The 25,649-nt window shown below is 39.8% G+C and overlaps 5 protein-coding genes across 10 annotated transcripts in view; 2 read left to right on the top strand and 3 right to left on the bottom strand.

Moving 5' to 3' along the window:
• The first annotated feature begins 3,494 nt into the window (after positions 1-3,494).
• Positions 3,495-10,031, top strand: LOC144473461 (serine proteinase stubble). The gene is made up of 4 exons (XM_078187330.1): positions 3,495-3,535; positions 4,699-5,003; positions 7,780-7,931; positions 9,861-10,031. The coding sequence occupies exons 1-4, from the start codon at positions 3,495-3,497 to the stop codon at positions 10,029-10,031; spliced, it is 669 nt and encodes a 222-aa protein (XP_078043456.1).
• Positions 10,032-10,505: 474 nt separating this feature from the next.
• Mrps11 (mitochondrial ribosomal protein S11) lies at positions 10,506-11,683 on the bottom strand. The gene is made up of 5 exons (XM_078186594.1): positions 11,360-11,683; positions 11,122-11,252; positions 10,958-11,058; positions 10,799-10,864; positions 10,506-10,707 (listed from the first exon to the last, which is right to left on the bottom strand). Exons 1-5 carry the CDS (start codon positions 11,587-11,589, stop codon positions 10,600-10,602), a joined length of 636 nt encoding a protein of 211 aa, XP_078042720.1. The 5' UTR covers positions 11,590-11,683; the 3' UTR covers positions 10,506-10,599.
• Positions 11,684-13,308: 1,625 nt separating this feature from the next.
• Positions 13,309-14,034, top strand: LOC144473049 (U6 snRNA-associated Sm-like protein LSm5). The gene is made up of 3 exons (XM_078186596.1): positions 13,309-13,502; positions 13,583-13,779; positions 13,867-14,034. The coding sequence occupies exons 1-3, from the start codon at positions 13,457-13,459 to the stop codon at positions 13,897-13,899; spliced, it is 276 nt and encodes a 91-aa protein (XP_078042722.1). The 5' UTR covers positions 13,309-13,456; the 3' UTR covers positions 13,900-14,034.
• On the bottom strand, positions 14,013-15,508 carry Mos (proto-oncogene serine/threonine-protein kinase mos). The gene is made up of 4 exons (XM_078186595.1): positions 15,432-15,508; positions 15,177-15,364; positions 14,624-15,006; positions 14,013-14,321 (listed from the first exon to the last, which is right to left on the bottom strand). Exons 1-4 carry the CDS (start codon positions 15,503-15,505, stop codon positions 14,022-14,024), a joined length of 945 nt encoding a protein of 314 aa, XP_078042721.1. The 5' UTR covers positions 15,506-15,508; the 3' UTR covers positions 14,013-14,021.
• A 170-nt stretch (positions 15,509-15,678) lies between these two features.
• Positions 15,679-25,649, bottom strand: part of Ae2 (anion exchange protein Ae2) — a 59,948-nt gene continuing 49,977 nt past the window's right edge. For 4 of the 6 annotated variants that reach the window (XM_078184836.1, XM_078184839.1, XM_078184838.1 and 1 more), the window contains 5 exons: positions 24,222-24,909; positions 23,197-23,259; positions 20,867-21,461; positions 19,668-20,778; positions 15,679-19,153 (listed from right to left, as the gene is read on the bottom strand). In XM_078184836.1, the coding sequence (XP_078040962.1) occupies positions 18,481-19,153; positions 19,668-20,778; positions 20,867-21,461; positions 23,197-23,259; positions 24,222-24,909 (3,130 nt within the window). In that variant the 3' untranslated portion in view covers positions 15,679-18,480. The remainder of the gene's footprint in view (positions 19,154-19,667; positions 20,779-20,866; positions 21,462-23,196; positions 23,260-24,221; positions 24,910-25,649) is intronic. The other 2 variants (XM_078184840.1, XM_078184841.1) reach the window with 2 other exon arrangements.

The raw sequence follows: 25,649 nt of genomic DNA, 5'->3' as shown, positions 1-25,649 counted from the left end.
CCCCGGTTACTGATCAATTTATGCATGCAAACGCTATCCCCCGGCAATCGAGTCCCGTGTCGCGGTGACAAACGTTTCCTCTGACTTTCCGCAAAACCGTTTCCCAATTATCGAATAAGCGGATGAACAGCTAATCGCTTCGTGAAAATTATATAAAACGACTGGCCCGCCGTTCCGCGCGGTCGTGCGCGGCTTCCCGCGATATTGATGTTAATTGGAGCAACGATTACATTTTAAATGAAACCGCAGCGTATTTTTCACCGGCGCGCAACGAATGGAAACGCGAGCGGCATTGTCGCAAGGGCAAAAACTGCGCGCGACGGTGTGTTCACACCGATGAACATGACCGACAAATAGAGTCAAGGGTCCGGGTTGCATTAAACGGTTGCCGGAAACGATCATCGTTCAAAATTAGATAGACCGTGCGATAAAAGTAAATCGTACGTTTTTGCTATCCGGTTCGAGACTCTTTTTCCGTAAAAATTCAAAATCGCTTTAAGGCATCGCTTTTTACATTTCGATTCGTTGATGTTCGTTAATGTTCCGGATGTACTTTAATATTTCACCGTAATACGGATTACGAACGCCGTTTGCGACGGATAACGTTACAGGAAAAAAGGTGCTGTGAAAGGGACGATTATTGAAAGCAACTGATTTCAATGAAATTTTTTGTATAAGTCGCAGAGATTTATAAAGTGCAGCTTTTAAATTTATAATACAGGCTCAGAGATAAAAAAAGATTGAATAACGTGATTTTTGAATTCTTTTATCATCTCAACCGGTTGCAATTGTATAGTAAGCTAAACCTTGCAAGCTTCCTAGGCAAGCATTTCTTGAGGGGCAGTATAATGTAGTGATCATTATTTTTATTTTAATGGTCAAGCTAACTATTGATTAGATTTTCAATTTAGTTGCTAGATTTATGCATGGAACACAACAATATATTAAATAGCACAATCAATCTACCAAAAATGCCACTATAATTTAGAGAACGAAGTTAAGTAAATAGTTAAGTAAGTACAGATTCAGTAAGATAACAAATTTGAACAAAAAGCCCTATTTAAGCTTCCCTTTTTTATGAGTTTTCTTAACTTTTTTATCTGAGACTCTGACAATATACAAAATTCGTTTTGTAGATCTCAATAACTTGTGTGCATGCGAAAAATTATGTCACAATTGCAATGTTTGCAAACAATATTTTTTTACTCTTTTCCAGTAAAATAATTCGTCTAAAGTTTGAAAAAAAAATCACTTGGCCCATTTATAAACGCAAATTTCATTTCAAAAAGCGTTCGAATAGAATTACCTATGCAAGATATTTCAAACAGACATTTAATTTTTATATCATTATTAAACACACTATAGCGAGTCGAAAGGCCTCGGTAAACATAGCTCAAAAGGTCAACCGTTTCTGAGATATAAACATTTCTTTCTCGCCAGCATCATGATTGACTTACTTGCTTCCGCCCAACATGCTTGTCAAATAATTCGTCAGAGATGTGGAATTTCCGAGAGGGTGTGCAGAAATTGAAGGATGACACGTAGAAAATCTTCCGTAAATATCGAGAAGTCAGTAGTAAGTCAATCGTCATTCTAGCCAACAAAAATGTTTGCATCTCAAAAGCATTTATATGTCCATATGACATATAAATATTAAATACGCTTTTTTTTCGATCTGCATAAAAAATGTACCGTCATCCCAATTTCTTGATTCTGAGATCAATAAATCGATATATATTTATTCAAAATTTTTTTGCTTCACGTTGTTCGAATTCGAAGTGTGGCACACCTACAGCAGCATCATTTTATTCATCTTATTTTTATTTATATAAAAGTTGTCCTAAAATCATGGTGCAACATATTACTGAATTAATCATAGATTACTAAATACGTAATTACTAATTTTATAAATTACTAAATACATACTTAATATTTACATAAATCACTAAATAAATCTTAACAAATCCCTGTGAATCTTCGAAATGGAATTTTGACAAAATATAAAAGAGATTAAAATATTTCTAGAGCCTAGAGGAAATTACAAAACTATTTAATGTATCCTCGTAGCTGGATATTGGGAACTGTGTTCATGCAGGTGTAATTAAACAGCGAGACAGTAACGCTGTGCGATGAAACGTGTAGACATCGTCTGTCTTTCTCTCGGTTGGCAAACATATATATATATATGTTTAACTATATATATATATATACATATACATATATATATGCGTATACATATACGAGAAGGAGAAAGACAGAGGGAGAAAGGAGTTGTGGGTGGGTTGAAACTGGACTGGGTAGCCGGAGAGAGGATCCAGCGGAGCTTCGGCGTTGTAAACCATGATTGCGTGTAGATTACAGACCACTCGGTAATTGCTAGCGGCCATGCAAAACGCATGACAAAACGTTGCCACCAGACGCGGGGTCGTGAAAATATATTCGACTCGCCGGCCATTGTCTGCGATTTCTTTATCGTTCACGGAAACGGCCGAAATAAATTTCGTTAATGCAGCGCCAGGCATGAAACAGAATTATTTGTAGAGCTATCGCGACGGAAAAATGATTGCGGAACGCCTGAAAAGTATGCGAGCCGGCTATCGGTCATTGGTACGACACCATCTTTACAAATGATCGCGGAAACACATGGCTCGCATAAGCACGTGACCGCGGCATCAATTTTATTACGATTTCTATGAAAAGCAACGGATCTCCCGGCAAAGGAATATATTAATAAATTATGATTTTTATGCTCGTTTTTCATTGTTTTATAAAAATCAGAACGAAGCGTTCGTTTCGTCAATTGAAATTTCGTTTTCTTATGTCAAAGATGTAGTCGCAATATTGTTTTATTCAACAAGAAACTGTAACCAGGTAACTCGAACGTTTTCTTGGTTTCTACACGTGTCATTTTTCGTTCTGTAACAAACAAGAAAATAAATAAACACTAGCTTAAATTATAGAACATATAATTATTTTTTATCATCTCAATTACACGATTCCGTTTACGTCTACGTATCTTAAAGAAAATAATAAAACTACAGCAATGATCACAACTCTGATCGTCGTAATTTGTTCTCGTACGAAACAACGAACGAGGCTCCGAACAAGATTCTCCGTGTACGAGAAACGCGACTCGGTAGAAACACCGAACGAAAAGCGACGAATAAGAAATCTGAATTCACCGAGAAAGGCAGCCCCCTCCGATCGAGGATCCGCAATGCGCGAAACGTCGTGCGAGCCCCGGTCCAATTTAATCGCGAAATAATTAGCAACCTCGTTGACTCCATCGGGGCAGACTTTACAACTGGATTAGCCAGCGATTAATAGTCCCCGTTTCCGTAACAAAAACCGCCGGCAAGAAAAAAAAAACCACTCGGTCACCCTTTCCGGTTCGATCCGAGCGTTTAGCCCGGCGGTGCATTTTAATTGGAAGGGTGCGACGATAAAGGAAGGGAGGAGTGGCGATGATGCGTCCAGATTAAATCGTATAATCCATGGCCACCGGTGGAACAACGGCGGCAGGGTCCCAACGAGGGTTGGTAAGGGGCCATTACAGGGTAGAGGGGGGGGAGAGGGGATGCTCGCAAGGAGCGTGGCGAATTGCGAAAGGATGGTGGACGAGGCGGCGGCGGCGGAGGCGGTGGGTACCACGAAACTTGGGGAAATGAGTCGCGACTACTCGAGCATGATTGCGCCACCTTGGCCGCCAATGAAAGAATCGCGGCACCGAGGAAAACCGCCACGAAACAATCTCCTCTAATGCGAGAGAAACGAGGAAGCGCCGCCGGTTGGCCGCTATAATTTTGTTAGTTATTCGGGACTGGCAACGGCCGATTAATTAACCGAAGCCGGTGCACTCGGTATAACAACAGCCAGCCGACATACCGGGCGTGGTGGTTAGAGGTGTGTGTGTGTGTGTGTGTGTGCGCCACCACCGGGGTGGAACACAAAAATCCCGGTTAAATAATTGCCAACGTTCAACGAATACAGAGCTCGCGAAAGAACCGGCTTTTCTCCGCCTCCGCGTAGGAAGAGTCGGACATCGGTTAACGAAAAAGACGTCGCTTGCAACAAATCTGGCCGCAGTTGCAATTACGTTATTTGAAACATCGTTTCTAGACTCTGGGTGTTTATGCAAATGTATATATTTGCAGAAACAGGCGGAGCGATAGGATCTGGATAGAAATGTGCTTCGTGCATAAAGAATTCTAAAAATATATTTTTTATTTTCCATAACGTATATATTTTTATATTTTATGTTTAACAGCGCATGAAATATGTTATCGCATATTCACGTGTAATTACAAATTACATCACACAAATTAGTTACATCTAATCGCAAGATGTACTCTGTTCATTTTATATATTATCCCGTGCATAAATGATGTATATTTTTCAAATATTTATTACCAGGAGCCTAATGATTTAGGGTTACTTTTTAAAGGACACAATTTTGGGACAGAAAGGACAGAATTGTTCCGTTCATTATAGGACACGTATCAACGTTTTATTCTGCTATGTTCCTTTTTCGAGTCCTCGGAATATGATACTGAATGCAAGTTAGAACGCACCCCTTTATTTTGTGGTTCAATCGCCGCTATAAGTACAACATTTGCATAAAATCTACAGCAAAGAATAAAGAAATAAATCGAAACTAGATTAGGTTCGTTAACTAGAATATTTTTTCGTTCGATACAGATATACATCGTTGGTGCCAATTGGCCAGCTGCGGGTCAGTCTGGGGGAATACAACCTAAAGGGACCGGAAGTGCCCCCGTCGACGGAGGAGAGAGTGACGAACGCTATTTTACACCCCGGCCACAAATGCGGAAAATTCGTAGACGATATTGCCCTCCTGGAACTCGCTCGGCCAATCAGTTGGTCGGAAAGCGTGAAACCCGCCTGTTTACCTGTGGCCACAGGGAAACCAGGATACAGTGCCTTCGGGGGGGAACTAGCTAAGGCGGCCGGATGGGGTTGGCTCGGCGAAAACAGGACCCAACGTAAGTAAATAATACTCGGGTCCCTTTGCTAGTGATCTCACCGTGGAACGGGAATCGTTAACCCTTCTGCACTTTCGCAAGACGAAGAAACTCGGTAAGAAAAAATGACCGCGTATCAACGGTATTTAACCCCTTGCACTACGACCGCTTTCATGCTACGTTAATTAATTATTTATACGTCCTTAATATTTTCCTTAAGAGGATCAGATGATTTTTCTTTCTTTTATCGTTTTTATTTAGTTTCGTTTCTAGACTTTAATAAGAGAAAAATACAATTTGATTTCGATTTAGAAGAAATTAATAATACACGTATTTAGTAGATCTTACATGGAATCTTTGTGACGAGTTTAAAAAATAATTATATACAGCGTTGAACAATTACAAATTGTGAGAGGAATAAATAAACTTTGTTTTGGGAAAAATGAAACTAAGCGTTAATATAAAACTACGTTGTATGAAAAATAGAAGTATGTATAATTAAGAAGAAAATAAAATATTTTTCTCATTATTAATCCTGTAATTAAAATCTTAACAAATAGTTGGTTCACAATTGGAAATGTTGAGAGAAGATATGAAAATGTAACTTTACAAAAGTTAATAGATTCCAAACGAATTACAAAATGCACTCAATGACAAAGTACATCAAATTGCAATTATGTCGTTTATTAATTATGTCTATACACTTCTGATACCTTGTGCAAGATGATCGCATCATACAATTCATCCAAATGTCAGTATACTTGTTAGAGTTAGCTGATTCGCACCTCGAAATTCTCGGATAAGTGCCGTAGGGTACGTACGGTAGTGACGGAGAAAGTGCAACAAACCAAGACAGGTGGTGGTGGGGGGGATCGTTGCGAATTTTGATCGGCTGCCTAAATGCTGAGAACACCTCAGGCGCGTGCCGTAGTAACAATTGGTGGCTCATTAGAGCGACACTCGTGTCGATAGATTTCCACATTATCCGCGAGATACTATCGGAGAGCCTAAGGTGCTTCAAGCATTTTTTGCGAACACGGGGAACTTGAAAAAATTAAAAAAATGCCCGATTAAAGTTAACCCCTTGCACTATGATAACAAGTCAAGCTCGTGCTGAACATTTTACGTAAGATCTGTTAAATATGAATATTATTCATATCTTCTATTATTCTATTATTCTGTTATCAAGGTAGAGAAACAAAGGTAAATAAAGACAATACAGGAAACAAAATTGTCTGGTCCTATTAGAAAAATTATTAAGTACGAATCAGTGCTAATTGTCATATCATGAAATGGCAGAAAATCTAAATAAAATCCAGTCTTGGAATTCTTCTAAAGCAAAACGCGTAGCCACTGTTCGAGCTCGGTAGGTTTAATGTTAACACTTTAGCAACCATACAATTTGGCCATACAAAAGCTCAATGTTACATTTTCGATTCTATTTTGATTGTATTCATTTTAATAATCGCGGAAGATATTTGATATTAAAAAAATTATATAATAATATTGAAGCTTACGATAGTAATAATCTAACACATTTGTCTCGATAATAGATATTAAATTATTGGTTGCCGCGACAACCGATTCACCGGGTATAAACCGTAAAAGAGTAAACATCGATTATTGGGCTCGCGATTCGGCCAAATTAATTGGACGATCTTTAAAACAGAACGTCGACCGATGTTCACAAAGGCTTCTCCACGAGTTGGACGTTTCGCGTCGAGCCCTGGATACGAGAAAAAAAAATGAACGTCGGCTTACAGATGAAAGTAAGTTGGATAAAAATAGATCAGAGGAAGTTAGGACGCTTCTTGGACAGTTTGCTTTATTAACGACGGGATCGTTGCCGTTCAAGTGAATAAGTAAAGACACGGCGAAGTTATCAACATGTACCGGTAAACTTTTGCTGCAATGGGCCCGGGGTATCTAACCGAATTCGCTGTCGGAATTGCATTCTGTAAAAGTTCCTGCTTACTCGGTCGACTCGCAGGGACTAGGGCTAGCGTACGAATTTAACTTCTGGCCGAAAGACGTTTTCTCGAAAATCGAATCTACCCGACGAATCTCGAATGCTTTTAGATTCGCTACAATTCTCGTTGCGACCACCGTCGAGCTCCTCGGATCTTACCCGATGGTGCGCTTGCTCTTCATTTAAACTCGATGTCATCGGTTGGCAAACACAATGAAACGAGACAGGTCCATCAATTTATATATAAAACTTTTCTTACTCTATACGTTTTTAACCCTTTCGGTACGAGCACACTGTTCGCCGTGACATTCTCGGTGCTCTTTCATAGACAGAATTGCCCTAGACGTTGTCCTCTTGCCGTACCATTCTCTTTACAATTGCTATAATTCGAATTTTTTTCGGTCGCACTAATTTCTTGAAAGAGAAAGGAATTTTAAAAATTTTAGTAAAATTCGATTCCTACTTAAAGGAACGGATGAACATTTGATCGCAAGTCTGACCCGTTAAAGTACGGCAAGGGGTTAACTAAAACCTGTGCTCAATAAAACAATTTTTTTTTAAACAAAAAGTGTTGCCTCTAGCTTTAATATTAAGAAATATAAAATTCTATGATTTATACATCATCGCATGGACGCCGGATATATCCGGCGCTCGTACCGAAAGGGTTAAACTAAGGGGGAGTGGGGCCATAAAAATTGTGACATCTACCGTATTTCATTCTTCGCGTGAACATCCCTTTCTCAACAATTAGGGTAGTTTGTATCGTGCAAAGTTCTCGGATATCATGGGCTTGAAAATAAAAAAGCGTATCTGTTCACTATCTTGCAGACAAACGGGCAGACGTCTTGCAGAAAGTAGACGTTCGCGTGATTGAGAATCAGGTTTGTCGTGAATGGTACGCCAGCCAGAACAAGACGGCACGCGTGGAGCCGAAGCAAATGTGTGCTGGCCATGAAGCGGGCGGTCGGGACTCTTGCTGGGTAAGTGAACTCCATCGTTAGCATCATTTGTTTCTTTCCCAGTGGCTGCGAGATAAGTTTGTAAAAGTAACGAGTAGACCGCGGGTCTTTATGCATATGCAATATAATTATAGCGTATGCAAATTATCGAAATGCAGAGACGTATTTATTATATTACCAAAAAATGTTACCATTTAATTTTTTAAAAGTAACTGAGTGTCAATAATGGCGACTGTAGAGAGTCAATAACAGTGACTGTAAAGTGACACTAATGGTGTAATAGAGTAGACCTATCTAGTAAATAAATATAAAATTTCGTTTTGTGATCTTTATTCAAGAACGCGAGCCCTTTGTATAACACTTTGTTATACTTTGTATAGCCCAAAGTATAACACTCTAATGTGTAGTAAAAATTATTCAAAAAGTTCAAAAATATTTATTAAAAAATTAATCAAAATAAAAGCAGCTGTAATGTGTGTACAGAAAAGTTGTTCGGAGTAATTACATTGACAACATATATCAAAGCAACAAAATCGGTGGAGGAATCGTTGAAGTAAATTAAAATACTTCTTTGCATTGGGACAATTCGACGAGATATTTAAATGAGGTCACTTATCCGTGTATGTTTACTAGAAAAAAATATTGAAAAAGGAAGAAATATCTTGCCAGAACGAAATGCTATCTCGCTATATTGTTACAATTTAATGCGTATACCTGTTGTCAACCCCCACACCCTATATCAATCCCTCCTCTTCCATTCATATGTCGCTAGTTAGCGCCGCATTGCATGTCAATCGTTCATACACGAAATTCACGCGCCGTCGAACGACCGCGACATGAATTTCAATAAATATCCGCGGTCATGTAGACCGCCGCGCATACGTTGAATTAACAGCGAATCCGCGGAGAGGGTGGCACTCGCTCGCAGGCCAAATTGTTCGACCACGAAACAATATGAAATGAAAAAAAAAAAAAGCGGTGAAAGAAGAGAAAAACACCTACGCGATACCGTGAAAACATCGAAAAAAAAAACTATACCGGCGAAACACGACGACCCCAAACTAACGTAATTATCGGGGGAGAAGGGTTCTGCGAATATGAATGCGTTTCCGACTCGACACGTTTTATCCGCTTATTTGCGATTCCGCTCGCGGACCATTTGAGAGATCTTCTGCTACGTTGAACAATCCCGACGATCTACGAGTCCCGTGTTTAGTTGGTCATGGCTATCGAGTAAACAATGCGGAGCGGTGCAAATAAGAGCCGGTAACTATTACGTCAAGTTGGGTTGGTAACCGGGCGCAATTATAGATTACTATTTCTGGATTTCCTTTAACAACTTGTTCTACGACAAAAACATCGTAAAACTGAACTGTTAAGAATTCTTTCATTTTCAAAATACTAATTTGTGCAATCAGTATAATTATCAAAGATTGAAATCTATTTATACATGTATTAGGTGACTTGACGGTATCTATAGATGTATTATGTTAAATAAGATATGAACGAAAGTTTTCAAAGCGCAATATTAACTTTTTGTTTTCATAAATCTTGATTTGAGAAATTTTGTTATTCAATGTATTCATGGGTGTAATAATTTGTATTGTATATTATAATATGTATTTTAAAATTCTTCTGTCAATATTCCTTCTATTTTAAAATCCATTATACAGTATAAAAAAAAGCAATATATACATATTTTATGGAATCAATATATCTAAGTCTCAGAATAAAAATATACATCAAAATAGTCATTTCTAGCTTCGTGTAGAAACGAAAAATTCTTGAAAGGCTATTTACACTACTAATTTTTAGCATTTAGGTCGAAAACCCCAAGAAAACTAGCCTTCCGTTAGCGAATTTATAGATACCTAAATCGCGCCCCTGAGAAAGTTATATGCTGGCGTAATTTTTTGAAAAATAGATCAAAACGCTTAACGTTTGTTTCAGTCCGACAGCGGTGGACCTTTGATGATTGGAAGTCATCCGGGCGGCAGTATGATGGTCGTAGGTGTAGTCTCGTGGGGAATAGGATGCGCCCGAGCACGACTTCCTGGTATATATACACGAGTCTCGGAATACATACCTTGGATCACACGATATGCGCTTTTTATACGATAAAGGAAATTTCAAAGCTTTGTTATTCCACTGATTTAGTCTCCCATGGAGCATGAGTAGCTAGAATGCGGATCTTCACGAGTTTATGACATTTGCAAGTTGTAAAATACGGTAACATGTTTAAGTTAACAAACGTGAACTTAGTGTGGGTAAATTTAAAAAAAATACGTTTTTTTAAATACTACTTTTCATAATAACATATGAAAATGAAAAATTGTATAAAGATCCGCAATTGTACTATTACAAATTCAAGAATTAATGCTCGACAAATAGTAACAGTAGGTAATTATTATAAATGTAAGAGAATGTGATAGTAAGTAAGATATCCTGTTACGTCATGATAAGTAATTTATAACATACATCTCTCTATCTAGTCATATTTATTTGTAACTGAGAAGTATTTTATGCTATCGTAGACTATCTTGTAATATGAATATATTATAAGTAATAAATGAAAAGTATTATGAATGTACAAACTTTTGTAAACTAAATTGTATTTAACATCTAATAATTGCATTTATATCTTTCCATCAAGTTGGTTTATTTGGTATTTTATGATACATCCTAAACATTATATTCTTCTCTGTTTTTTTGGCCTTGGAGGATTCCACGATACTCTAGTAGTATCTGTGATGGAAATAATCGTTATTCCAGCTAACTCTAAACCTTTTATGGCTGCCTGTATAAATGAAAACAAATACATTTATAAAATTATTAGATATAATTTTAAATATAAGATATATATATACAAGAAATGTGACAATATTTACCATCCTGCCTGGTCCAATACCTTGTAACGTTAGCCGAACAGTCTTCGTACCTGCTCTAACAGTTTTCTTAAAAAATAATATCATAAATTAGTCAAGTACAAGCTACTAAAATACTATTTATCATAACATGATTTATACGATGGCAAGAATTTATCTTACCAATCCAAAGGTATTGGCTGCCTGTTGCCCTGCGATATTAGTACCTTTTTTAGCATTTTTAAAACCTTCTATACCGGCTGAATGTATTGCTTGCACCAAACCTATTTCAATATTAATGTAAACCTAATGTTACTATAATAATACTGTTTATAAATAGTACTTACCTTTACTATCCGTAAGAGTAAGTATTGTGTTATTCGGTGTTGCTTTTACATTAATAATTGGTAAATCTTTGAACATTATCCCGTTAAATAATTCTTTGGGTGTATTATCATCAGGAAATAGTTTATTAATACTGTAAATGTAAGCAACGAAATTATAACGTCATATTGTTTGTATACAAACGTAATCAATGTTGTCAATTAATGCACAAATGAATTAGTTACAATTCAATATACTTACGAAGAGTTTATAAGACGGGATGACTCCCCTTCTAAAGACGAATGTTTAGAATCATCTTTCACTCTAACTTTGGTACTATCCATTCGAACTTCTTTCAAATCAGCTGAGGATGAATGAATACATCTTCCACCTGTCAAGTTTAGGCACGATTTTCTTGATATATTGCCAAACGAAATGATATGCTTTTTTATAAGAGAACAAGCTGCTAAACTCAAAGTGGGTGAATTCATTTTCGTGTGTATGTACACAATTTTGAACAAAAACAGCAAATAACCTCACAAATAATTCCACACGATTAGCAGAAGACACTAAAATACGTGTCGCACCCTACACTGAACTTCAATAAACATATGGATTCATAATCTAACTCACATGGTCGCAAGCAATCTATATTATCGACACAGACGAAACAGAGTTATAACATAGGACACACATGGTCGCAGGGAATCTATATTATCGACACAGACGAAACAGAATTATAACATAGGACACAGATTTACGGTCCGTACAGACATTGTATGCACTGCCTGTCTTTATTTGAGCATATTAACCGATTTTAATTAGATATAGCTCAAGTTAAAATTAGTTTGAATTATTCATCTATATTTTTCTAGAAATATCCAAAAAACCTTTTGGAGTGCCTAGTAACTTAACGAGATTCTAGTGACTTTTAAAAACATGTAATTTTTGAAATAATGTGTAAAACAAGCTGGAAACTTACGCAAAAGTACCTCTTTGCACTAATCAATTGCTCAACCTACCACGTACAACAATTTTATCAATAAACAATGAATTTCGAAGAAACAAATAAATAACTAAAAGCAAGACTGCCATATATTAATTGACATAAATACTCAAAATGTTGTTCTAACAAATGTGTAATGACTTAAACAATTGCTCTTCAATTGCCCATTGTTGATCTACAATTGTTTTTAATTGTTCCTTCCGGGTAGTTAGGGACATTCACGAGTGGCTAAAAAATTTTAGTAATACGTAATTTCTGAAATAATGCGTAAAACAAGTTGTATGACTGACCAAAGAATTGCTTTTTAACACATATGGTATCGATTAGTACTAATTTCAAAATATTTTAAGAAAATAATCACCCATATTCAAAAAAATATATATGCATACAATAGTGGGTTCTATTCCTGCACACCTTTGAGGCTGCAGATCGATCCGTTAGCGAGGGTCAGCATAGGCATTTTCTTTACTATGATTGGTTGACGATTTACTGGTGGGACAATGCTGCCCTCACAGTCAAAGAAAAAGAGAGAAACAGAGAGGGAGCAACAAAGCAAGAAAGTAGCACAACTACATATGAAAAAAGTCACACTGACGAACGATGTAGCTTGCTCATTCTACTGTTCTTGCGGTCTTACTCTTTTCACGCATTTATTCGACAGTTAAAGCTCTTTTACAAATAGAATTAATTTTCAAATAAATGAAATCTGTTGCGTATAGTGTGTTTGCGAAAACTGTTCAATGTACTTTAAGATAAATACATTCCCTAAAAATGTTTTGATAAATTCACAGCATCTGGTTAAGGTTATCATTGCATTAGCGCGAATCCATCAATTAAAAGTAATCAATGATACTGCTGAACGTTGGGTTAAGCTGATGAAGGAATATAATAAAATATTATGAAAAAATGAGAAGGAAAAACAATATATACTACAAATTATATCAGAATAAAGAAAACAATTTTCTAATGTAATAAAACATAGTTGATATGTATAAAACATAGTTAAATAAACATAGAATTAAAGTACGGAAAGTGTGCGGCCGCAAGCATAGCAAAGTAAGATAAACTAGGTTTCTTCTCCATGCGCACGATCACACATAGAATCTGATAGGTAACGTTCTATTTCTCTCCATCGCATCTCGTTCTCTTTCTACAGTGCTTGCGCAAAGCTGGATGCGTAGTAAAATGGTGGGGATGCAGCGAGCCAACTTAGGGAGCAAGAAAAGTATGCAGGACTAGGACCCATTGCTGTACACATACCGCCTTTTCTCGATGGTAAGAACAAAACAAAGCCACATCGTGTTGTAATTTTTATTTTGGATTATTTCCTGTATTGATATTATCTTGTGAATATGGCGAGTTCTGTCAGTACAAATCCGTCGACTTTATTGCCATTAGGTAAGCGATTACATTTTGCCGATAAGTTTCTAACCTTAATTGTTTCGAATGCAACGTTATTCCACTCCGTTCGTTCGCAGAGTTGGTTGATAAGTGTATCGGTTCTCGGATACATATTATTATGAAAAATGATAAGGAAATCGTCGGCACTTTGTTGGGCTTTGACGACTTCGTAAATATGCTGCTCGAGGACGTGACGGAAAGCGAAGCAACCCCCGAAGGACGAAGAGTGACTAAACTTGATCAAATTTTGCTCAACGGTAGCCATATCACGATGGTTAGAAAATAATCTTGTAGAGATAAAGATTTCCCGATAAAATTACTATTATAATTATTATATTCGCAATTCACATTTGTGTTGCAGCTTGTACCTGGTGGAGAAATGCCTGATACGTAAAGCTATATTACCACGTTATATTTTGTACAATAAAAATGTTAACGTTAAGTTAATCGCCTGTATGATAAGAGATTTAAGGTATCTTATATTTAATATATCCACGAGGAATAAATATCACCGTGCTACATCATCGTATCAATTTCTCTAATAATATTAATGCTGGTAGGCCTATCCTTCACATTTTGTGACCACATCTTTCTATATAAACTTTTATATGCACCTCTGAACTCGTCATCAAGGTTAACGTCTCCTGGACGGCTACCTCTTGCTGATAGGTAAATCACTGTATGACTATGCAAGCCTGCAAATGGTATTTTTCTAGATAACATTTGCCAAGCTACAATACCAAGAGAGTAGATATCTGCTGCAGGTGTTGGCTTGCATCCTTTCAATACTTCTGGTGCTGTATAACCAGGAGTACCCTAAGAAAATATTGTTTCAAATTTTAGAAAGAAAGTAGCAACCTATTAACTCTTCGTGGACGAGATCGCTACGTTTTACTGACTGTGATAAATATTCAAAATTGATTACACAGGATTAGATTTAATTATTAGTACAATACACTTTCAAGCTTATGGCTTGCTTTAGAGAATTTAAAGGCAGTTATGAAAAATATTAAAATGTTTAATACGATTGTATAGAAAATAGAACAACAACAGTTGTATAGAAAGTAATCGTCAATTTTACATTATCCGGGAAGAGTTAAAAAAATTGGTAAACGTACATAAAAATTAAAGGTTTCGTTCATGTTTCGCATCGATACCGAGCTACCAAAATCCGTGAGCTTTGGCTCATTATCTACAGACATTAGAATATTCTTCGGTTTCACATCCGCATGCACGATACCGGCGTTGTGACAGAATTGCAGAGCTAACATCACATCCTTTAGTATGGAAACCCTTTGAATTTTGGTCAACTTGCCCTCGTCCAAACGATCTTGCAAGGTAATACCGCATAATTCCATCGTTATCAAAGATAGAGAAGCTCCCTGTTCTATCATCAGAACCTTTACTATGTTAGAATGTCTTAAAAACGAAGCGTGCTTCTCGGAATTTAATGCACCCACAGACTTCCTAGTTTGCATTACTTTAGCTGCTACCTGATCACCTATAAAACATTTGACGTACACGAATAATAGGAATAATTCCGAGAATTTTTATAATATGTATCAATAAGCTAATTAACGAATTGCTGAATTTTCGAAATTCAAATATCAATGACTTTATATCTGTAATTGAGTGACGATTTACGTAATTCGAATCGTTAATACACTTTACCTTTATAGGAAGCTTTATATACAGTGCCAAACGCACCACTGCCAAGAATGGTACCATGTTTACTTGGAAGTCCATTTTTCAGTATCTTTCTTCTGTTAGGAGTATCGAGATTGAAAGGGGACAATCGATTGTTATTTTCAACGATTTGTTGAGAAGTTTTGCTTGGTGTTTTTGGACTTAGGAATTGTCTATAACGGCACAAGTTAAAACGTTTATACACGGTTGAAGTTAATTTCGGAACGTTTAGCACATTACCTTCTTTCCACAATTTTTAATGTACTTGGCGATACGTTGCACAATGTAGTAGCTAGCTTTCGGGGCGAGGCCATGTTGCTGATACAATATATTACATTTGTCCGGATTCTCGAACGTCACAGTTAATGATGTAAACAGATGATGATAAACAACGTTACTGTGGCCATGGTCGTTGTAGTAATTAGAGCCGTAGTCCTAGGATGAAAGTAACATGGGCTGGAGGGATGATAATTAACAGATCGTAAAATAGAGGGTCATTGAAATGTTTTTATTTCTCTGTATTCTAATACAAGGCGTGAACCATGTACTAGGAGCCTATTACTAATTATTACTCTTTAATACTGTACGATAACTAGATTATTTACATGTTTTCTTTTAAATGAACTCGTAACAATCGGTACTTATTTCAATAATCTCTCAATATAGATAATATCTGCAGTATGCATATAATAACATGTTGATGTACTAGACATAAACATATCTAATGAAATTCCTTGTTAAAAAGTTGATGCTAATATTCTAATTATGCTTGTAAGTACTGCCAGTAGTTCTTACAGCGATCTTGTATATCTATCACAATTACATAGCACAGAGTTTTTCGATTCGAAATTGATGTCTTCATGTATATAAATTAATAGTAGTAGGTAATGCAACGATAGATCAAATTTCACAGAAATACAACACGTAAGAGTAGAATTCGTTTATCATTCGACAAGGTATCTATAGCTCGACAAGGATTAGTAAAATATCTTCAACGAATAAAAATAGTATGTCTTTTCTCTTTCAAACTACATATTTCGCGCTCAAAATATTCATCTGTTTAGTTGTTCTTTCTTTGTTGCACGTATCTCGATATAGTAAGATATACATTTCAATACACATGTATATGTGTACGTATATATTATTTAATATTACAGCTTGGTCTCTAAAAAGTGTAGAAACTTTACACTTGAAAAAACTAACGACTACTGTAAAATTAATAGTTTCTGAGGTGATGTTTCTACCAATACTGATCATTTTTTTATACTGAAATTAAAATAATATATTGGAGGAGATGCATAAGAGCTGAAATACACGTGCGCGATTATTCGGTCGCCGCTATCGAAGTTTGCTTATATTCTATCTTCTTTGAAATAAATACACGATCGATTTGTGTTAAACATCCTCCGAGCATGAACCCGAGTGAAAGTCGTATTTGAAAGCTGACTCGAACTCGACTTTTTGGAGGTAATTCAGATAATATCGTGGAATTGTTAAGTTTCTTCTCCCTGGGTTTAATGATATTATCAGGTACGTCTCTGAATAGATTTTTGTTTTGTCACAGTGTACCATATTACCATATATTATACATACATATCCGACTGTATCCTAATTCGTGCAACGTAATGTCGATAAAAACGAAAGTGAATCGAGTTTTCGGTGGCTATACGCTTATGGGAGTATGACTTAACATTCTACTACAAAGTTTACGGAGAATTCGTTCGGGCGAAAAAGAACATTTTGATCGATCGTACGACAAATTCTCTTTCGAGTGCTGGCGTGATTTATTTACGACGGAGACGAAAGAGTATCGTTTGTTCGCAACGGTTCAATATACTTTACTTTGAAATCACTTGGAAAATACCGACTTCCATCTAGGAAAAACAGCGATTACGACTTTAGAGCGTATTCAACAGATATATTGCTAAATGATTGTAATCGTTCGCACGCGATGCTAACAAGTGTGTGCCACGGTCCCAAAGAAATTCGAGCTATCCCTAATATTGATCGATATGAGAACAACTAACGAGAATCGCTATCCGGACATCTCTTTGTAAAAAGATTCGTTATCATTCGACCACGCGGTTGTCACGTGGACGGACCAGCACCATTAATGTATCCGCGATCTTTGCGATTTGGCACTTTCGTAATCCCGTTAAAGTGCCGTTCACACAGACCAATTTTCCTGAGCAACGTGTCGTTCATCACCATACTTTAAGAGGCACTCAGAGGCACTCTTTCTCCGCACCGACTCCAACAAGGGTGAAACGCATCGCAAACTTCGATTACCGATATATTAGATGGCGTATAGGTACTCCACATGCTTGGAGTCGCACGCTATTCCGCGCAAAGGTTACAACACCAACGGGAACCGGAGTCGAGCCAAATCGAACAATTATTTCTCTTGTCGCGGGCGTAGCAAATGAAAAACTGTGACCGTTATCATCGAACTAGATTTCTCATGTTCCTAAACGATTTTCCAACTCGTTGATACATTGATAGAGCCAAGGAAGTAACGCTTCATTTCAATTTCGACAGATTAGTATTTAGGCTTTTCTTTTTGCTTGTTATTCAATTGTTTCCCGACGTTATAAAGTTTTGTGCACGTCGCATTTTGCTTGATACTGGAAAAATATCATGTCTTTTTACAGAATATATTACACATGTATACGATATACATATATCATTTGTTTGTCGCAATTTCAAATATTCTAGCAAAAATAATGAATTTATTACAGCCTCATGCACCTTCTTTCTCGTGGACAGATTGCCAGCCTCTACCTATCGATCGTAGATAGCGACACCTTATATTCTATTCGGATAATACATTTAGCTCGACGTAGTCTAGCAGCCTCTGTCCCGGTCCCGAGTACCCATACACATCCAAGATACATGTAAAAAGAGATTCCGATGTTTCACCTCTATACAGTGTATCGATTATGTACAAGTTTCGTAATACAAAATAATCTTTACGAATTTAACGAGTTAACCAACATCTCTTTGCGAGGCATCAGAACAATCTCTGTTTATCTACCCCTTTATCTATGCCTTCGTTCGCAATTCATCGGTCTACACATCGGCTCTTCCACGAAAATAGACTCTGTCTACTCGACGAACTCACGCTCCTCCGATAGGGAATAATTTCGCGAAAGGTACAGTAGGTAATCGAAAAGGGAGACGGAGAAGGTGGGGAAAAGAGGGGACGGAGAAAGTGGAAAGTGAGACAAGAAAGATGAGAAAGACGAGGGGTAGTAGAGGTATGTTCGGAGCAAGTCGAATAAGGCACTATCTAACCAGGTAACGGAGCTTCCTCGTAGAAATCTGGCTCATCCTCGAAACTCTCGTGGTCGGAGCCCTTGCTGTCGAGTGCCCTAAGCTCGGCGGCGTTGAAAAAGTGGCTCATCTGAGCCCTGAGCGGTATCATCAGGATCAGGAAGAACGGGAGCGCCAGTGCTGCCCTGGTACTCTTGACAATCCACAGCACGGTCAGGCACAGGATTTGTATCAAGGTGAATATGTGCATTTTGTAGGTCTGCACCCGGCGAACGTAGTTCGCGGTTCCGTGATGCTTGACCGGCATGAAAAACAGCTTGACACGATCGAACAGCTGAACACCATTCGTCGACGATATGCCCATGTACAGAAACACACCCAAAAGGACGGACATTGGTACGCGTCGCAACAGCGGCGCCATCAACACGCTCACGCCGATTAATATGGCAACCAGCAAAGCGCTGACCCTTTGCTCCTTGACCTCGACGATGTGCGGCTTGTCTCCGGGAGCATGTGTCCGCGACATCACCGTCACCGCGGATACGTGCGTCAGTGAGCGAACCGACGCAGCGCAGCACCAAGGAGCGCCTATCAATCCGCAACCGACGTTCATCAAACACACCACAACTATGTCCATGTGGTAGCCGTTGCCCTTGCGCAGCTTTCGCTCCTTCTTATCGATGATCAGCCTAAAACAATTGAATCGAGCTTAATAGGATGTACACAAATATTAATACAAATGCATAAGTTACACGATCAGTATCAGCCCTATTCCATCGTCTTGAAACCAATGTGTAGAAAATGTTTCTCGCTAAAGAATTTTTTCGTCCGGCGAACTATACTTCCTGAGAACGTCGCGTGGTTCGTTATTGACGAGATTTTATTTACGGAATATATTCAATATGGCGGCTATTTAAATCAATGAAATTTCATAACCAAAGCGTCACCGGTTCTCCGATTAAAATAACTAAGCGGACACGTTAAACGATCAAACAATCGTTCACATTTTGCTTTAAAAATATATTGGTGACGCCAGCGATCGTGTGGTTGCACGCTTCGCGTTTTATAAATAAAATTCCGTTACGTGACACGTGAAGAGCTTCTAATCATATTGTTTATCGACTATGCGTACAGAGCTTCGATGCGCCCATATACTAAGCTTATTTTTATAACTGAGAGGTTTGGAAAGGGCAATTTGCTTACTCGGAGATTTGTGTTTCCATGAAGACGAGAATATAAACCAGCAACGCGGGCACGATGCATGCCATCGCCATCCACAGAGGAATCGGCTTGTGTACTCCACCTAGCGAGACGATCCAACTTCGGTTGGGTATTGTCGGTGACAGGCCTTCGGGCACCAGAAGCTTCTCGGTTTTGACCTTGGCTAAGTAATCGATCAACGCGAACACAATGATGCTGATTGGCACTCCGAAGTCACCAAAGGCTCTCCTGGCGCTTCGACCGAGGTAATGACTGTTACGGAAGATTCGCAGGTAATAGGCGCCTAGGAACGTGCCGAGACACAGGATCGTGCACATCAGAGCCGTGTTGGGTTGATTGATCAACAAACCGACAGCGTTCTCACGCGGTATCAAGATCCGAGGCTCTTCCATCGCTATCGTCTCGACGTCGCCGGTCTTTGGCGACACGACTTTCATTTCGGTGATATTCACCTCCGTCGACCAGTTCATCGTCTGGTTGGCATCCGGGATGAAGCTGTACTCCTCCAGAAGGGGATTCTTTACGAAATAGTTGTACAATTTAATAAACGTCTCGACAATGTACAACAGGGAGATAAGACCCGTAAAGATCTCCTCGGTGAAGCGGGTGAACAGTCTGACCAGGACGGATCCTTCGACGCTGGCGATGGCCAGCGCGATGATCCCCATCCACGCGCCGACGTACACTCTCACAGTGAGAAACTCGAGCTCGTTCGCCATGCAGAAGTTGTAGAGACTTTCGTCAAAGAGCAACAAGGGTCCAGTTGTGCCGATGATCACCAGTGGTTGGGTCGAAAACAGAGCCATCACAACTCCGGTCCACGAACCGGAGACCAAAGTTTCCGATATGCCGATCACATTGTGCGTCTTGTCGCTCATCAAGCCTCCGAACGTAATCGCAGTACACAGAGCAGCAAAGTACATGAAAATAGCAGCTGCCAAACAGGAGGAATTCAACCCGTCCGTAAAGTCGGACAGATAGAAGGGGTAGCGTCTTTTGATGTCGTTGATCAGGCCGCCGAACGGACGCTTGGTTCTACGCAGGGGATCGTCGTCGCCATGTGGTTTTTTCTCTTCCTCGCCAGCGAGAAGAGCTGAAACCGAAGAAAGTCTTCTAAAATCCAATTCATAATACAATAGAAGGAAACGGGTGGCAGGCACATAGATATACTGGCTACGTACCTTTCTTAACTGTAGCCTCGCTCTGTATCGGTTTACTCTTCTCCTCGAGGGCCTTGGCTTTGCGATTTCTAATGGCCTCGCTCTTGGCCTTGAGTTCGCTGAACGGCAGCAGAGCTTGTCTCTCCCAATCTCCGGGCGGCAACACGATCGAATCGTCGAGGAACTCGTTGATGGCGGACAAGAGCTCGCGTCTCTCGTTCGCTTTGTACGCGACTTTGTGGAAGGACGTGTTGGCCATCAAGGTGGCGATCGACCTACCGATCTCGTGGTAGTCGAGATCACCGTTCCTCGGTCCCAGCAACGTGAACATGAATCTCACCGGTATGTTGACCTCCGTGATCGAAGACATGACCACGCCTTTCGCCAGCCTGACGAACGCGATCGTCGGCTGGTCCAGAAAGTCGACCGCGCCGACGAGCACGATCGTCGCTTCAGCACCTGCCGGGATCCTCTTCAAGATGTACTCGTTCTGACCTTTCTTCAGGTCCTCGTTGCTGCTGGTATAGGTCAGCTCCTCCTTCATGTCCACCACGGTCTGGTTGCCGTCCGAAATCAATTTCGACGCGATGATCTTTGGCTTCGAGTCGTGCAGATTCTATAGTCGGGAAACAATCAACAGAAAACTTAGTTGAAACAAACGTGTCCGCTGGGTCTAGCGATTTTTGGTTCGTCGATGGTATGCGAACGGATGCGGTGGATAAAGATCATCGAGTTGTGGCCAAGGTGGAGACAGATATGGAGAGAAAGAAATTCGTCTTCGGTGGCTTCGAACGAACGAGAATATGTTCGAGATGCAAATCGTCTCGTTTAACCAGTCAAGTGCGTTTGACGACTAAATCCGTCATGGAGATGTGGCAGAATTTTGTGTCGCGACGATTATATCCGTCGTGCGTAAAATTTCGTTAAAATTTGATATGTAAATTGTAATTCTGGTGAAAACTAGATTATATTCGTAAATTTTAATATGTTCAGTGGTCAAAACGAAATGGAAACAAACAAATGAAAATTGTAAATAATTTGAGTTGAATTCATAACTTCTTCCGTCATCGTTTGGTTATCGCGACACACGCTGGTGGGCGCTTTGCAAAGAGATCGCCACAGTTATTTGGTTCATCGCGAGCACGCGTCGCAATTATCGTGATCTCGCTCTGAATCTGACACGTTTTCGTCGGTCCCGAACCCACGAAGACATCCTAGCCGACGGCGAACAGGTTTATCGAGCAGCAATTGGAAAACAGAAGAGAACCTTGCGAGGACACGATCGACGTCGTGTCTCGGATCTTGGATCTCTGATGTCCAATCACCGATCTCCGACCTCTGATCTCGGGGGATGATGGTCGAAAGTGATCGTCTACCAAACTAAAAAAACAACTCAAGAGAATGGTATCGCTAAATGTCGCCGGTATCGCCAAAAAGATGAGGGCTCGGCGAACGGAAGTGTGCATCCGGAACAGTAACGAGGAGTCAACGAATAGTATGCGAAAAAACGGTGGGAACATCATTCGTACATGGAACATCGTGTGACCAGCGAAAAAAGTAAGCGTATAATAGAAATAAAGAGAAAAGAGATTCGCAAGCCATATACAGGAGCGACATACAGGTCGAGAGAAGTGACATGGACTTACAGGTGTTAGGTTCGACAAGCAAATCCTAAAAAAGCAATAGTCTAGGAGCTACTCGTGAATTACTCCGATGGCTTGTTCGTCGGACGTGTCTTCGCCAGAGATTGCGAACACCTCGCTGCAAGAGTCGTTAATCGACTGGCTCCTTCGATCGGATTTTCTCGAGCTGTAATTTAGCTGCTCGGTGCGTTTCGACGTTCGACGAAACGCGCATTCAATTTTCATCGAAGTATTTTGAGAATGTTGAGTCTCGGGACGCTACGGGTCTGTGATCCATAGATCCTAGGTCTTTGATCGATAGATCCTAGATCTGTGATCCATAGATCCTAGGTCTTTGATCGGTAGAGATCCTAGGTCTTTGATCGGTAGAGATCCTAGGTCTGTAATCCATAAATCCTAGGTCCTTGATCGATAGATCCTAGGTCTGTGATCCATAGATCCTAGGTCTTTGAAACGGAATCTCGGAGAATCTACAGATATCCGATCGCGCTCTTAGAGATGAATATTATATGAAACAGGGCAGCGAGGATAAACGAACGAGCAATTTCTCAAAGAACGAGGGGAAACGATTGCCCTGTAAGCTCATGCGACAACACGTTGAATGTGCGTTCGGTGTAGTGATTTGGCTATGGGCGGGGGAGGCTACGCTCTAGCGAGATAAGATTGAAAAATACTGCGATCGAGAGATTCGGGAAACGAGAGATTTACATGTTTGGTTACATGGTTCTCAGAAGGTTCCCGCGCAGCTTCCTCTTCCTCCAGACCGACGGACTGCGAAAACAACATTAGGACACACCGTCAGTCAGGCATCTCCCGTCTCTCTTCTACGGATTTCTATCGATTATTTCACGTGGTCGAGCGTGGCCGAACATGTTACACGCCATGTACGCCTTATGCACCATGTATCTATCGAGGCGCGATGCAAACGTTAATCACTAGGGTTACACGTGCTACTCAGGCTCGGACTCGACGATGCACACGGACGTATCACGAACATTTGGAATCGATGCGTTCAATCGGATACCGCCGACGGTACAAAGGAATCGTTACCAGACAAACGAGTCGAATCGACGAAGAAATTTCGAGCGTTCGATAAGGAGTTAGCTACCGGTTGCCCAAAGAAAAGCCACATAGTAGATTGACGATTAAATTCGTAAAGATTTTAGTCGTTTAACACATTCCGTGCCACGTGTACCACTGACGGTACACGCTTAAATAGCTATTCGATGCGTTAAAAAATATTTTATGACAAGATAGAATCAAAGAAATAATTTCCACCAAAAGGTTGACCCATAATAGACCCATAATAAGTCCCATAAAAGACCCATAATAAGTCTCTTTCATAGTTATACTGACAATAATTAATAAATGACAATAATATATTGATTTTTAAAGCGTTGATTGACCAGATTGGTCGACTAAATACAACTTGGCACGGAACGTGTTAACGATTTGTGCATTGATTAGCAAAGTGACCAAGCTAAGATCTCTTTCAGCTCGACAAAACTGTTAAATTCGCTTCTTCGAATCGTTTAATTTTGTATCTACTATTTTTCGCTTCTCATAGAGGTCGTTACGTTAAGGTTATACTACAGTCGGATCCGATATACAAAAGTTGAAAAGCAACAGTTTGAGAAACCAGATATAGAGCAACGTGTCGTTGGTAAAGTAGAGCGACCGCGATATCGGAGCGGCCAAAGGGGGGTCGATGGGGATCGAACAGCGATAATTACCTGAAGGCTGTTGTAGCTGGTGGAAGTCCTCTTTCCGCCAAACCGGAAGCCGCGGTCATGATCGTGTACGTGTTTGTGCCTGAGGAGCAAAGCTCTCTTGACCACGGCCTCGTCCTCGGGAAGGATCAGCTCCTCCATCACCATCTGCTCGACCACTCGGTGGGCCAGGCCCGGGAGGTCCTTGCCCTCCAGGTCGAGCAGGACTACGCCAGTCTCCAGGCATCTGCGGAGGTTCAGCAGCGAGTGAAAGCTCAAGGAGGCGACGTGGGGCCTGCCCCATCGGTCCGCGCCCTCCTCGACGTCCTCCTCGTATTTGATCCACCTGGCCGTCTCTCGCCACTCTCTATCCTCCCCGACGCCGTGCAGCTCGTCCAGCTGAACGAACACCTCGTGCGGAGAGTGATCGTACATCTTCTTGAAGGTGTCGAACGGTATGCCGCCTTCTTTCTTCCGGCCGATCTGCACCGTCGAATAGGCCGCCTTGTGGCGTCTCATTCCCCGCGGATCGTCGCTCCTGTGCGACTCCAGGTCGTCGATGTCCAGCTCCTGCAACGTGCTCGCCTCCTCCGGCTGCACGCTGACCCGCCGCGCGAACATGCTCGATCCATCCGGGAGGCCAGCTCCCGATCGCTTTCGCCATTGCGGATCCTCTTGCAGCGAATACTTTCGTGACTTGTGGTGGTGCCTTCTGCAAACAAACGAGACCTTTGTTAGAAACTTTACCAAAGAATTCCTACTCAATTATATCTGATAGGAAGGTAATCCTTATCTATGAAACCGAATCGTTCGAAATAATTGACCCTTCCGGTACGAGTGCCGGATATATCCGGCGTCCATGCGATGACCGATATAAACAATAGAATTTTATATAAATATCTCTTAACCTTTTACACTCAAAGCCATTTTAACTATAAATCTAAACTCATTTTTCTAGCTTATAGTATTTCCATTTTATGTGACAAAGTGTATTTTATACATATTAAATTAATTCTTGTGACTCATACCAACAGTTCTACAGTTAACAATTTTTTAAATCTAGCTTTTTTAGTATAAAAATTATTTTGGAATGTGATAGAATAATTTTAGTGGTGCCTCCGATTTACCACGCGAGTGCAAAGGGTTAATATTTTATATAAATATATCTAAATATTTCTTCAGCTAAAAGCAACACTTTTCTTAAAAAAATTAAGCACAGTTTTTAATTAACGCTTAGGAAAATCTTCATACAAAGGAGGACTAATCACGGCACTGCGCGCCTCGTGCAGCGAGAGTGTCATGGCGGACATAGTGCTCGTACCGAAAGAGTTACTACAAAACTGTTAAATTCGCTTTATCGAATAATTTAATTTTTCACGATGTTTTAGACTTAGAAATTGAATACTTAGGAAGCTAAAATCGACATGTAAACGACCGTAAATTCGTTCCTAA

This window comes from Augochlora pura, chromosome 7 (assembly GCF_028453695.1).
Source record: "Augochlora pura isolate Apur16 chromosome 7, APUR_v2.2.1, whole genome shotgun sequence".
Classification (NCBI taxonomy): Eukaryota; Metazoa; Arthropoda; class Insecta; order Hymenoptera; family Halictidae; genus Augochlora; species Augochlora pura.
Note: the sequence above shows the minus strand (reverse complement) of the source record. Positions and strands in the feature narration are given on the sequence as shown.